Below are 14,657 nucleotides of genomic sequence, written 5' to 3' on the forward strand. Positions count from 1 at the left end.
TGATATGAGGCACTATATAAAGAGTTTGAGTAATATACAATATCAGTGTAAATAATTATACTATCATAGTCATCTTTTCTGATTGTACCAGCTAACATATTTTATTTTTAAAATTTTAAATCTAACATTATAAGAAGGCTTACTTATAGATATAATTTGGATGATTCGATAATATGAAAAAAAATTGACCGTGTATAAAACTCAATATAGAGGGTTTGGCATTGAGTCCTACATCCATGGGATTGGATTTTGTAACCCTTTATACGGTCTTTGCCAAATCTCACTTTATGAGCTAGTTCTTTAGAGTTTGCGTTAGGTCTAACGTAAAATTTTATCATGTATCAAAGCCAAGAACATTCTAATTCATTGTTTGCTTGATGTTGGGGGTCATTCACTGTTTACTTGATATTGATCCCTCATCTTATATTATTCACGCTTCAAATGTACAGTCCTTAAACTTGTGGAGGGTGTTGAGTCCCACATTAATGGATTTTGTGCCTCTTTAATATAATTTTAGACAATTCTTAATTTGAGCTAATTTTTTAAGTTCAAATTTGGCTCAAGGTCCATTTTGTTGTTATTTGGACAACAGTTCTCTGAATATGTTACCAATAGTGTAATGGTATGGCCGGAGGGGTCACAAAGATAGCTACTTTTAAATATTCAAATATCAATAGGATTCCTGCTAGTTTTTTTAACATCAATCATACCACCTAATCTCTCAAAACTGATTGTCAATTTGTATATATTTGGTTAAATTGTTTTTATAGTCCTTTATAAATTTATCTAAATTCTTTCATAAGAGATGTTTATTTCTATACATAAAAATCTGAAAATAATACCTAAATGACTTTGTAGTATTATTATTTTCTATACAATTGTCCTGAAAAGTTATGTTCACCCGTAAGAATTTCTTCCTTTATGTTATTATAATCCTTGGTCACTAATTGATCTTAACATTCGTTTATTCGTCTTTTCTTTCTTTTGCTTTTACATTTGTTTAATGCAATCAGTGACTTGCTATAACATAACCTATATGGTCGCCTTTACTACCAATACATCATTCTTTATTCTATTTGTTTTAATGAAGAACCTAGAAAAAAGGTATTTTTTATTTCCCATCCGGCTACACGATTAAACTTGGATTCTCACTAGAAAGTCCCATAATGAAGGGTAAAGCGCTCCCTAACAGAAATGATTCTGTACCCGGGAGACTTAATTGAACCCAAAACTTCTATTTAAAGATGAAGGAATACTTATCACTCCATCGCAACCCTTGTTGGTAAAGCTAGAAAAAAGGTGATCACATGAAAGAGTCCCAAATGTTTTCCTAAGAGGTCAAGAAACATTATTAGTTTTATAAGATTTGATGAAATCCAAGTATATCTAGCTACAATTTCACCATACAACGACGCATTAAAAATTGTTAGTTGGTCGATCATGAATGCTGTTCATCGTTTATATTACAAGTGCTAAGTCTGTCTTCATCGAAAGAAACAAAGCAACACGTAAAATAATTTAATCTAAATTAGTATTTATCTCATTTCAATATGTGATATTATTTGACTGAAAATTAAAAAAAAAAAAATGAAATTTATGATTTAAAATAAGTTTTGAAATTTTGAATTTAAATTATGCCTAATTATAAAAAACATTTTTTTTTCAAAGTAAATTAAAAAATGTGTCACGTAATTGAGAAAATAGTAAGGCTTAATACCCAGATGGACCCTTAAACTTGGCATGTTTTGTAAGATAGGCATATAAACTTACAAGGTGATCAGATAGACACTTAAACTTACTCAAAGTGTATTTTTCAAGTTTTCCAGTTATTTTGAAAACAAAAACTATATTTTTCAAACACTCACAATTTTCATGGCCAAACAAGCCCTAAATATATCACAAAATATTTTTTTTAAAATGCAAAAATAAGGCAAACGCATATACATGAGACTATAAATGTGCACTTAAACCAATAAATACTCGCTAATCGCAATTTTGCAGCTTTCAATTATCTCGGGTTTTTTTTTTTTTACACTTGAATAATTAAAAAATAATAACTTTAACCAATAAAAATCCTTAAAAAAAGAAATTTCAAATTAAGAAATTTCTAAGTTCAGTATTTCAAGTGTAAAAGAAATTTCAAATTAAGAAAACTGTAAAGCCGAGAAGAAAATCCTTAAAAAAAAGAAATTTCTTAATTTGAAATTTCTTTTTTTAAGGATTTTTATTGGTTAAAGTTATTGTTTTTTAATTATTCAAGTGTAAAAAAAAATCGAGTTAATTGAAAGCTGCAAAATTGCGATTAACGAGTATTTATTGGTTTAAGTGCACATTTATAGTCTCATGTATATGCGATTGCCTTATTTTTGCATTTTAAAAAAAAATATATTTTGTGATATATTTAGGGCTTGTTTGGCCATGAAAATTGTGAGTGTTTGAAAAATATAGTTTTTGTTTTCAAAATAACTGGAAAACTTGAAAAATACACTTTGAGTAAGTTTAAGTGTCTATCTGGTCACCTTGTAAGTTTATATGTCTATCTTACAAAACATATCAAGTTTAAGGGTTCATCTAAGTATTAAGCCAAATAGTAAATTACCACCAGCAATGGATGGATAAGTTGAAAAATTACTTGAAGTACGAATACTAAAAACAATTTGGTGATTGATACTGTTGTAACACATCCCCGCCTTATAATATTAAATATTGAAGCTTTATCTTGATGTTACGTATGAAACAAAAGGAAATCGTTTCATAAGCTTATGATTGCTGCTAGGGTGTCGGCAAGTTAGATTATAATTGAGTAGGTTAAAAAGATTTTGAATAAAAAATCGAATAAATCATACGTCTCCGTCCCATTTTCATCTTAACTGTTGCTTTAGCTTTTTTCATGCCACTAAGCAGAGAAAAAAAAAAAAGTACAAGATATGTTCACTAAGTTAATCCTATTTATTAAATGATTTTTGAAAATTGAGCAGTATTAAAAAATAACTGTTTTTTAATGTTAAGGATATCGTTAAAAATAATTGCCAACGTTAGTCTTAAATTCATAACATAATAATTATTTTGGAACTTTTTTTTTTTTGCTAAAGCGACTGTTAAAATGGGATAGGGAGAATAATTCTCTCAATATTGGACGAATTTGTGCCAAATAATGGGCATAACCAACTAGCCCAGCATACAACTATTATATAAATTTGTATAATTATCAAATCAAACTAATTAAAAGTCTTTTCTTTTATTACTATAATTATATCAAACAAATCAAACCGTAAACAAATTTTTTCATGTTATTTGATAAGTGTTCTTATGAGTCAATTTTGGACTCCAAGATTTTCTTATACTGTTTAATACTATGCAATTATAAGCCAATTAGAATATATCAATATGGGTCCAAGCTTACGAAAAAAATTCTCAATGCTTTTATTTGTTCAAATTCTATCATTTTAACAGTTTGCTTTGCTAGCTTGAGTCTGCATTTGTGTCTTAGTATAAGTATATAGTAAAGTTTATTAACCATCTGGAATTCTCGGTGCCACTCACTGTTACCTAGTAGGCTAATATATCTGGAAATATAAGAAAGAAATAAACTTGTGCATTTATGTATGAGTCATAGATGTGGTTTTATGATGAATGTGTTTATTTGTTCTGTATAGCTTTGATACACTTGAGACTAGATACGAGTTTTGGCTAGACTTAATGTTTATCTTCACTTGAAAGAGAAGGAAGTTCATCTACAAGACTTGATGCATATAATTAAAACCGAGAGAGGTGATTATATTCAATTGATTAACTACCGAATAGATATAGATTATATTCAATTCATTGAAGGGTTAATTGATATAAAGTCTTGAAAATGAATTGTATGATGGCCTATTTAAGTTTTAACGGAGAAAGAATTTCAAACATAATGGATTCTTGGAACTTAATTGCATAATATCTGAGTTATCTAGAATAAGGAGTCAAAATGAGCTCATTGTCACCTTTTAGGTAGTGCTACATGTATGGGTCAAAATACGGATCCCACACGTGAACTATCAGGGATGACACGTGGCAGTCCAAATCTAGTAAAACCAGCTCACCAAGGGCGAGCCTGGAAAGGAATCCATGATAATGAGGCGAGTCATCAGTGACCGGTTACGAGAAGCTTCACCAAAAAATTAATACCGAGAAATTCGGAATGTAACTGCTTAATGGGCACAACGTGCAGATAATGATAATTATGGGCCCGATAAGCTTCACCAGAAAACCGATCCTGAGAAATCCGGGATCCACCTACATAACGGACGCAACTAATGATAATTATGGGCAGCTGAATACATGGGAAATGTTACTTAGCCCATCTTATAAGCACACAATCTGTAACGAGCATTTACTTTCCAGTCACACTGCCAGACAGTTTCACCGGAGATAACTCAATAAGATCAACACATAAGACAAGAAATCACTCAAGCATTTACACCAATCAATACCTTGTTACATCAAACAGTTGCAATTCTTTCAGCAGATGATAAGCATCATCCAAACAATTAACAAATCATTTTTTTCTTCTTTTTTTCACTTGCCTGTGTTGATGCATGCATGCATGCAAGAAGCATCGCCGATTAGTCAACACAGGTAAACCAAGAAGAAGTAAATAACGAAACAGAATCATAGAACAACTTTTGTGGCTGTTCCAATATTCCATCTTTGCTTCTGCTGATTATTTTCTTTTGGAACTCTTCTAGCATTACCAAGCATTACTCTTTGTCCCATCCTTCCCCTGCTACCAATCGAGATCCTAACTTTCTCCATTCCCACATTAACGCCAACTCTTCTGGCGTTAACTTTCTCCATAGGAGACTTGAACTGCATTTTCTTCTGAAGACTTCGTCTCAAAACACTGCCAAGCCTCTTATTAGCTGTCTTAAGCTCTTTAGGACTATCCTGTTGTGTTAGTTCCGGTAAGCATTTTGGACCAACCCCGTCAGCATCTTCCGTCTCCTCTGATTGAATCGACCTCAATGGAAAAAGTGGAGGAGGCAACTTAGGTACAGCTGATATAGCACGCAGGGGAATTAGAGAGTTACGACGTGGAGCGGGTGTAGGCAGAATATTCCTGTGTGCAATCGGGCACATAGAAGCTCTCCCCATCCTCTTTGGAACAACTACTGGTTGTTCATCAATATCTGGATTGTTTTCCTTGTTTTCTTTTTCTGTCAGGTAGTCATTGTGCTTCAGAGGACAATCCACGGTAGTAGCAGAAGCCACAGAGAGTTTGTGGGAATTGTTCTCCGCAAGAGGTCGGGTAATATTAAGTGGAAGCTTATTTTCATCACAAGTCTTTTGAGTGGGAATTTTGCTGGTAAGTGGTGGCCTCGTAGGTGCAGCATCTTCCTCGTTCTGTTGTCTCATATGCTGTTCAGCAATTTTAGAGTCAACGTGCTGTCGAGCAAGTTTTCTCTCTACAAGAAGTTGTGATTCTAGTTCTTTAATCTGCACATCATATCGACAGCCTAATCAGCTAAAACCTACATACGCATACGTCAACAAATTTCATAGTCCCTCCGTCCCAATTTACCTAAAGGTGTTTCACTGGGCAAGGAGTTTAAAGTTAAATTTTTAAACTGACTAAATCATCTCATTATGGGTAAGATGGGTATTTTAAAGTTAAATTTTTACTAAATATAGAAAGGTGTCTTTCTTTTTTAGACTGACTCAAAAGGAAAGAGTGTCAAATAAATTGGGACAGGGGGAGTACTTTCACATATCTGAAAAGAGTTCGAATTCAAACCTTCTCCTGAAGGTTTTTGTTTTTCATATCCTTTTCTTTCAACTTAATATCCAAGCCATGAACCGTATCTTCCATCTTTTTCATCTGAAAATCTTTGTTCTTCATATCTTGTTTGCCCTTTTCAACCTAACAAGGCGAATAGAATATCCAAAAGGCAGGGAGATTAGTTCAAAGGAAACTTTAAAAAAAAAAATATCTATGTAAATTTTGAAACAGAAGTTTATGCTACCATCTGTTTGTATTTCTGAAGCTCCATATTATCCACTTGCTTCTTTGCTGGGCCTAGCTCTATACCTCGAACTCGACTTGCAAAATTTAATGAGCAAAGAGTCTCACTCAAGTCATTCTCATTTGGACTGATCTGTACAAACATCAATGTCTTTGAATCTCCTCCTGTAAAATATAGGGATAATTACATTTTTGTACAGCTCTAAAAAATAATAGCTGACATGTATATGTTTTGTATATTACGTATAAATATACATATAATATACAATTTATACATAAAATATACAGATTATATCTATAATCAGTGTATATGTTTGGTAAATTTTGGCTAGCCAAAAATGAAAAAAGGTCTATCAGGTCCTAGTTGCTTATAGTTTCTTCTGAAGTTCATGAATCAACCAAGTCAGAGAAATACCTAGTGAGTCTTGGAGCAAATGAGTAAGTTTCGAGTTCCTATGAGACGATTGAAAAAAGAAAGAAAATCAGAAAGGGAGATATTACCAAATAAATTGAGAATGAGCACAAGAATATTGCAAGTACCGGAATGGAATATGTGCGCTTTTTGTTGCAAGTGAAGATATCACATCTCCGAGGGCAGAAAGAGATCTGTTTATATTTTGGGTTTCTTTTAGCCTTTCACCCTGTACTTCTGTCTTTGCTATCCTCTCACTTCCTGCTAGATCAATTAGCCACAGTTTGCTTCTTGTGCATTCCCCGTTTAGCAAATTCTCTCCCTTTACCATTACACAATGTATGCTACACACATGATGTACCAGGTTTAGTAATGGTGACATAATGTAAACAAAACAAAATCTACCATAAGTTATGATGGCACAAACCAATGTGATCGGCTGCTGTGCTCATTTGCATTGGTTGATCCAACTGCCCTTGCATTGCTACCAGTTCGTAAGGCTTCCCAAACCTCATTCACATTATTCACGTGGGCCTCAACTAGTCCGGGAACATGATGCATTCCTTCTCCATCTTGCTTTATTTCAAGCCTAAAATGAAATCATAGAACCAGCATTCGTTATGAGGCAGTTTAGGATTAGAATCGTATTCGCTGTAGTCCACCGTAAGGAAAAACAAAGTTGATCATCCTCAGGCATACACGTATTGTAAAGTAATAATTATACTTTTGGACCGCTCTAAAACATAATAGCCGGTATAAATATACATATAATATACATAATTAGTGTCCAGGTTTCGTATGTTTTGGTTTAGCGCCTGCTAATTAATTTTGTCCGGCGGGATGAAACTGATAAACAATCATATTCTAGTGAAATCTATCTATTTGAAATAAAGCACCAGCAGTGGGAAAACGTTTACTTCTACTACACTTGTAACTTGTAAGATGGTCCTTAATTAGACAAGCAGTTATTCACTATATAGAGGTTTGTTTACCAACTACAGTGTTCTGTTGTACGTAACAACTTGGCAAGTTCGGAAAGTATTACTCCACTAGCTTGTAAACAAAGTAAGCAAATTATTTTATAGCTACCTTTTAACGACTTGTTGAGTTCCTGAAACTAGCAAATCTCGAATCTGCTCATTGTATACTTCCAAGACGCTCACAGATATTTCGTACTGAAATGCATTCTTTCGCTCCTCAATAATGCGAAATAGCTCCTCAAGAGTCCGGTAATTGACCCCACGAGATTCTTCTGTGCCCTCCATTGTAAATGTCTTACCAGTACCTGTCTGGCCATAGGCAAATATGCAGACATTGTACCCATCTAGAACTGAGGTTGCCAGGGGAGCTGTGTCCTCAAAAACTTCAGCTATTGTAATAACAAGCAAGAGGAAATCGTGTAAATAGGGAGAAAATGACACTTCATCAAAATTATTGGTTCCTATGCAGATTGTTCAGGTGATTATTGCTACAGTATCTTAGATTAACTTATTTATCTTTTTTTGCTACTTACAATTATCCAGAGCATTATAATGAATCCTTTTTCGTACAATGCAATTTAGACTCAATAACTCCAGATATATTTATACAAAGTGTAATATAGTGTTGGACAAGAGTTGCTCCATATTTCTCCTTCTTTCTCCTGATCTCTAGGAGTTTGCCATAGTTTCTTTCTTGTATGAGATTTTTATATTTATAGGTAACAGATTCTATTATACAGTAAAGAATTTCAATTAACATATCCTTGCTAGGGAGATCAATATATGAATTTTAAAGTTTAGACTAATCACCGACATAAGCCAAATTATTATGATCTAGATCAAGGACTTGTTGCCTACTTATGCCTCCAAATTGGATGTTTTTCCAACTCCATGAACTCTTTTTTCTTGAGAACAGATTACATTCCTCGGATTCAAAACCATGAGTCAAATCACTTATTAACAACAATTATAAATTCAGTTAAAGAGAAAGCCTAGCATTATTCTTAACTTATAGCCTGTTTGGCCAAGCCTCTAAAATAAGATTCTGAAAAGTGCTTTTCGAAAATGTACTTTAAGTGAGAAGCAGTTTATGTTTAGCTCATCAAGTTGAAAAGCACTTTTGAGCAGGAATTAGTGTTTTGGCCAAGCTTTTAAAAGGTGCTTCTAAGTGTATTTTTGTCAAAGTGTATTTCAAAAAAGTACTTTTGGAGGAAGCTACTTTTTTCAGCTTCTCAAAATCAGCTTCTGCTTCAACTTAAAAAACATTTTTTCTTCTCCTAAAAGCTTGGCCAAACACCTCAATTTTGAGTGATTGCTCCCTTAGATCACGAAGTACTCTTTCTAGCACTACTTTTTCAGAAGTATTCTTAACTTAGCACCATGCTTCTTAGCTAAAGTGATTGCTCGCTGCTTGCACTAGCCTTAACTTACATCAAGACTGATTGTGGGGTAGTTTACCTTGGTCGGCTTGGGGGCTAAAAATACTATCAAACTTGAAGGTCTTTTTAGACATGCCATTGGACTTCACAGTGAGCTCTCCATCTTTTGCAGCTTCGAAGTCAATCGACATTGAAGCTCCTGCAGCTTTCTCTTCGGTGTTCAAAGGCCTACACCGGCAAAAGACCCTAATGTTCCCTGAAGCAATCCAATCCAGTAGAGTCAAACAAGCCATATGATAATGAACTAATTGCTCTTGTAAGTGTCGTAACGTACTGATCGCTTACCTTTTAAATCCAAAACCTTGTTATAAAGTTCCTTTCGTTCCTTAGCACCCTTGATGAACTTGATCTTGAGATCTTCATGCAATTCAACTTGTTCCATTACTGTGATCATAAGAATAGAAATTACAAAACCATCAACTTCACTTCCAAGGAAATTAAAGATTTTATTTTTAACGTAACTGAACTCTAGTGCATAAAAAATGGTTTACATTTGGACTGAATGGTAGAGCTCATATTTGCAAAATCTGCTAGGAGTTGCTGCTTATATAACAATGCTTCTTCAGTAACTTGAATCTGATCCATTTTCAGAATCTGCAGAATAAATTTGAACAAAATCATTATATTTACTTATTGGGTACGAGAAACATATGAAAAAGCGAGAAAAATGACAAAAATGGTCCCATATGCTTGAGGGCAGGTTCAAAATAGTCCCTTAAGTACGCACTTAACAGTTTTAGTCCTTTAAGTTATCCAAAAGTTAACAGTTTTAGTGTCAAATATTTAGTGAACTATGTATGTTAAATTTGACGGGAAGTATAAAAAAATGATTTAACTATAAACACAAAGAAAGTCTCATCAAATCCTATAATATGCAATACGAAAAACTAAAGTAGACACTAAAAAGATATAAAAAGTACTAGAAACTACACCTCAAAAAGTTACACCAGACTCTAGAAATAAATTTAAAATATCAGAAACTACAAAACAGCTAATTTTTTTTTTTTTCATAGTTCCCGTCAAATCTAACGGACAGAGTTATGTAAATACTTGGAGGTGACTAAAAGGTGTTAAATTTTGGCAAACTTAAAGGACAAAACGGTTAAGTGCATAATTAAGGGACTATTTTGAACCTACCATCAAACAGAAGGGACCATTTTTGTCATTTTACTCTGAAATAAGCATAAAAATTAGTTACCTTCAAGTTCCTTGTCAGATCTCTCAAGGATGAAAACCACCTGCTCTTTTCTTTCACTTGGCCCTCAATCGCGAAAGCTATAGGCAAAGCACTATTAGCATATTTGTTTTGGAAAAGTTTAAGCAGTTCTATTGAAGAGAAATAATTTCTTTACCGAGTGATCCAACGTGCATTGACTTGCGCATGAGCTCATTCTGAAGCTCCTTTAAGGAGTTACAAGCTTCAGCACATTCTTTGCTTTTTATTTCATTCTCCCTTTGAAGTTCCTCCACCTGCCTCTTCACTTCTTTCAGTTTCTTTTGAAGCTCTCCATCTGCCTGAATATCACCATTTACCTAGATAATAACAAAACAAGTATAGATTATTTCAAGCTTCTAATGCTTTTTAGCCACAGATTTTCTCTTTTATAATATATAGGCGGCCATTAAAGACTTGAACCTCTAGTGAGTTGTTTTGTGGACAATTTTCAGAAAACTGAAGTAATTCCAGCTCTCCAGTACCTGATATACAAGCATACAAGTTACTCCGGTTCATCAGTATGTCAAGAAAAAGATGGCATGGAGTCAAATTGCAAAGATGTTAAAAATAGCTAGGTATACTAATAAGTTCTCGACTTACTTCTTGAAGAATGTTTCCTTATAGAAATGCCGCAAACTATTGGCGTTCCTATTACCCCTTCAAATCTTATGGAAATCCCTTCTTCACCATCAACATGAGCTTCAAGGTCAGATATCAGCAAGGGCTTATTTGCACCCACACGCGCAAAAATGTCTAAAGATGAAATAACCTACACAAAATTTCAGCCCGAATCCAACATTAGAACTGCAGCATTCTCATAACATGCAATGTAGTTGAGCTGATAATTGGACTAAAGGTGATTGATTCTCACCTTGTGCTCTTGAATGTAAACATCAAAGACTCTCAATCCCGGAGAACCATAAGTAAATACCAGCTCCATAAAATGCAGATCAACATGATAAAAACCAGCAACTATGTTATTAAAGTGGTACGAAAAATTTCCAACACGTGCAGTCTGATAAATGCTAGGGCATAATTTATTGTCAGTCCTCAGAATATTGCCTCCAATAAAATATTTATCCTCTGAAAATTGAGTGTCATTCTCAAAACTGATGCAATCTGTTGATCCAACATTAACACTAACTATAGGAACTGAAACACCTGATGTGTTCTCTTCAACAACCGGAGGAGAAGGAAGCTCAAATTGAGCTGGCAAACACAAATCTTCATCATTTATCGATAACTTTGTAGCAGCTTGAGCCTCTTCAGATCCCTTAATTCCATTTTCTAGAGAAATGGAGCAACCCTTAAAAAACTCGGGTGAATCTCCATAGCTTCGTCGAGGTATATCCGGTGATCCAGTACAGATCACCATATCAGGAGATGTTAATGAAAACCCCAACATGTCTCTACCTAGTAAAATTTCAAGAAACAATCAAAATCTTGAAAACCCCTAATATAAATTATTAAAAAAATCAAATCTTTGACAATTACCCACCATTAATCACATTTTCTGCAACTGGATCCTTGAAATCTTCAGCATTGCTCCCTACCAAGAAACAATCAATGCACATAAACAACAATCAATCAAAAAAAAAAACCAATCTCCCTAATTTAAAGAAAAAAATCAGGAGATGTTAATGAAAACCCCAACATGTGTCTACCTAGTACATTTCAAGAAAACAATCACCTTGATCAATTCCAAATCTTGAAAACCCCTGATATAAAGTTTAAAAAATCAAATCTTTTTTAATATCCCACCATTAATCACAGTTTCTGCAACTAGGTCCTTGTAATTTTCAGCATTACACCCTTCTAACAAACAATCAATGCATATAAACTACAATCAATTAAAAAAAAAAAAAACTCCATCTTTTCAAGAACTTTTTTAGTGCATAAAAAAGGGGTGCATAATTACCTTCAGTCTCTACCGAGTAAATTTCAAGAAACAATTCAAAATCTTGAAAACCTTAATATAAAGTTAAACAAAAAAAATCAATTCTTTGACAATTAATCACATTTCAGCATTCATTTCTTCTAAGAAACAACAATGCACATAAAAAATAAAAAAAAATAAAAAAAAAACTCCATCTTTTCAAGAATTGCTCAAGTGCATAAGAAAAAGGGTCATAATTATAATTACCTTCAATCTTGATTGGGGTAAAACAATCAGAATCTTCCATCAGTGTATTTACTGAATAATCATGCAATGAGGAAAAGGGGTCTGCCAAATACAAAGTAAGAGAACAATAAGGTACAACTCGATGTATAAGTTTAAGTGTGCACTGAATAAAAGTCGTCAAGTTCTTACAGTAATTGTGAGAGCTAAGTGATAGTTCTTGTTGTTGTTGTTGGGAAAAAGCAAGAAGTGGATCATGCCAGTCATTAACATCCATTTGATAAAGTAAAATTTGAAATGAAAAAGGGTAGTGGTAATCAAATACACAAAAAAAGAGATTTAATGCTTTTCAATAGAGAGAGAAATCAAGAAAAGAAAGTTCCTTTTGAAAGGCCGTTAATTTCTCATATGATGAAAGATGAACGTTGGGTATTTTTTGAAATTTGAAAATTCAGGACCGGGCCAAAATAAAATGTTTTAAAGGAAAAAGAATATTGTGGTTTAAAATGCTACATAGGATTCTACTAATCAAAGTTTCTTTTGTGGTAAAAACTTGACTTGCATCTGGTTGTACACACTATCATAGTTAAGTTACCATAAATTAAGGTAAAAATTATTCATTAACTAACTATGATTTATAGTTGATTTGGTCAAGATTTTGAAAAGTCACAAGTAGTTTTTAAAAATTTTATTTTAGAGAATTAAGGTGTTTGACCAAACTTTTAGTAATAAAATAAGTATTTTTTAGTATTAACAAAAATTGTTTTTCATAATTTTTCTCGGAAGCGCTTTTGAAACCTTGGTCAAGCATAAATTGATGTTCTAATATTGATAAAAGTGTTTTTCAAAATGGAAAAGGGTCAAATATATACCTATGTAATATCATAAATGAACACCACGTGGCATGCTACCTCACCACGTGACGTTAGAATTTTAGGTTACTGGTTGTGTAAAAACAAGGAGAAGTTGAGCAGAGAGAGAGAGGGAGTGAAAGATGGAGGTGGTGGTGTGGTGGTGCTAATGGTGACAGAAGTTGTGAAGGGAGAGGAGATGGTAGTGGTGGAAGAAGAAGGGGAAGAGAGCGGTAAGCAGGTTGGGGTGATGAAAAGGCATGCCACGTGTGGTGACCACCTCACAGAGTTGTCAGTGTCACGTCAGATCTGGTGTACACCTTGAATAATTTTAACAGAAAAGGGTTATATTTGGATCAAAAGTATAACGGTAGGGGTATATTTAGACCATAAATATAACGAGGGGTATATTTAAACAATTTCTGATAGTATAGGGGTATATTTGACCGTTTTTAAAATTGATTAGTCAAATACAAACTGCAACTCTCTAAACGTACTTAGATTTTGGAAGCTTGGGGAAATAGACTACTAGTGAAAAAAAACGTATATGAAGACATGTGTCATGTATTCAATGTATTATGTATTCAATGGAGTAGTGTAAACATCAGTACGGATAAGTATTCACCCTCTTGATAAAAAATTATTCGTGCTGGGTATTTACACGAAATCATAACCTTATTAAAGTAAATATACATATCACTTGACTTAAGTGATAAATGTGTACAAAAGACACGTATCTTGCATTTGTTGATTTGGTATAAACAAATGCACTCGTGACTGAAAGTTTGGATATATGCACAAAACAATTGCTCAAAAATTGAATACAGAGGAAGACAAGAAGAAGGCATTCAACGCCAAACCAGCATAAACCATCGCTATAATCAGCAAGTGCAACATGTCAATGATGTTCCAAATGACATTATCTGTAATGTTGCGAAAGGAGAGGTCAGCAACAGTGTTTTCAGAGGCGCTTTCGGGGCAAGTCTGGGGGGGGGGGGGGGGGGTACAAAAAATCTCCGAGCCATAAATAAAAGGCGTAGATCCATAGGGCGTACGCCCTAGAATTTGGGGCATAAGTCCCGGGCGTAAAAGCGTACGCCCTAGGCGTTAAATTTGATTTTATTGTTTTAAAAGTATTTTTGCTATAGATTATTATTTTTATTGTTAATTTAATGATATTTATACTTTATGTTATCATGTTTTCATGTTGTAGTATTTTTCCAAAATATATAAATAAGGAAAGCAACATTCATAGAAAGTAACACTGCCATAAATAGTTTTTCTAGATAATTATATCTGAAATTGATAGGATAGAGATTTCATAGCACAATATTCCTGAAGCAACTTTATCCATTTTTTTGTTATTGCTCTTTCACTTTTTACCCTTCTCCTTCTTTGTAATATATAAATAAAAAACTGCAAATATTAGTTGAGCGTGGGAAGGACTAATAGACGTGGAGATTAATTATGAAGTGGATGAAGATTTCATTTTAAAGATTATCTAGGCTATATCATTTTTTGTTTTGTTGTTACTTTTTTAGATAATAATTATAATTTTTTTATTATATATTATTAGTGATTTATTTGAATTTATTTGCATATTTTAATGAATATTTTACTATTACTCATTTTTTTAGTA

The 14,657-nt window shown here is 33.4% G+C and overlaps 1 protein-coding gene across 1 annotated transcript; it reads right to left on the reverse strand.

The window, feature by feature from the left end:
• Window positions 1-4,276: 4,276 nt before the first annotated feature.
• On the reverse strand, window positions 4,277-12,583 carry LOC132636543 (kinesin-like protein KIN-14Q). Its single transcript, XM_060353459.1, has 18 exons — window positions 12,360-12,583; window positions 12,192-12,272; window positions 11,547-11,597; window positions 10,920-11,461; window positions 10,649-10,817; window positions 10,469-10,530; window positions 10,185-10,365; window positions 10,031-10,107; window positions 9,324-9,426; window positions 9,118-9,216; window positions 8,852-9,028; window positions 7,503-7,782; window positions 6,841-7,002; window positions 6,542-6,757; window positions 6,417-6,454; window positions 6,003-6,166; window positions 5,774-5,899; window positions 4,277-5,475 (listed from the first exon to the last, which is right to left on the reverse strand). The coding sequence occupies exons 1-18, from the start codon at window positions 12,442-12,444 to the stop codon at window positions 4,651-4,653; spliced, it is 3,438 nt and encodes a 1,145-aa protein (XP_060209442.1). The 5' UTR covers window positions 12,445-12,583; the 3' UTR covers window positions 4,277-4,650.
• Between the last annotated feature and the right edge of the window lie 2,074 nt (window positions 12,584-14,657).

This window comes from Lycium barbarum, chromosome 4 (assembly GCF_019175385.1).
Source record: "Lycium barbarum isolate Lr01 chromosome 4, ASM1917538v2, whole genome shotgun sequence".
NCBI lineage: Eukaryota > Viridiplantae > Streptophyta > Magnoliopsida > Solanales > Solanaceae > Lycium > Lycium barbarum.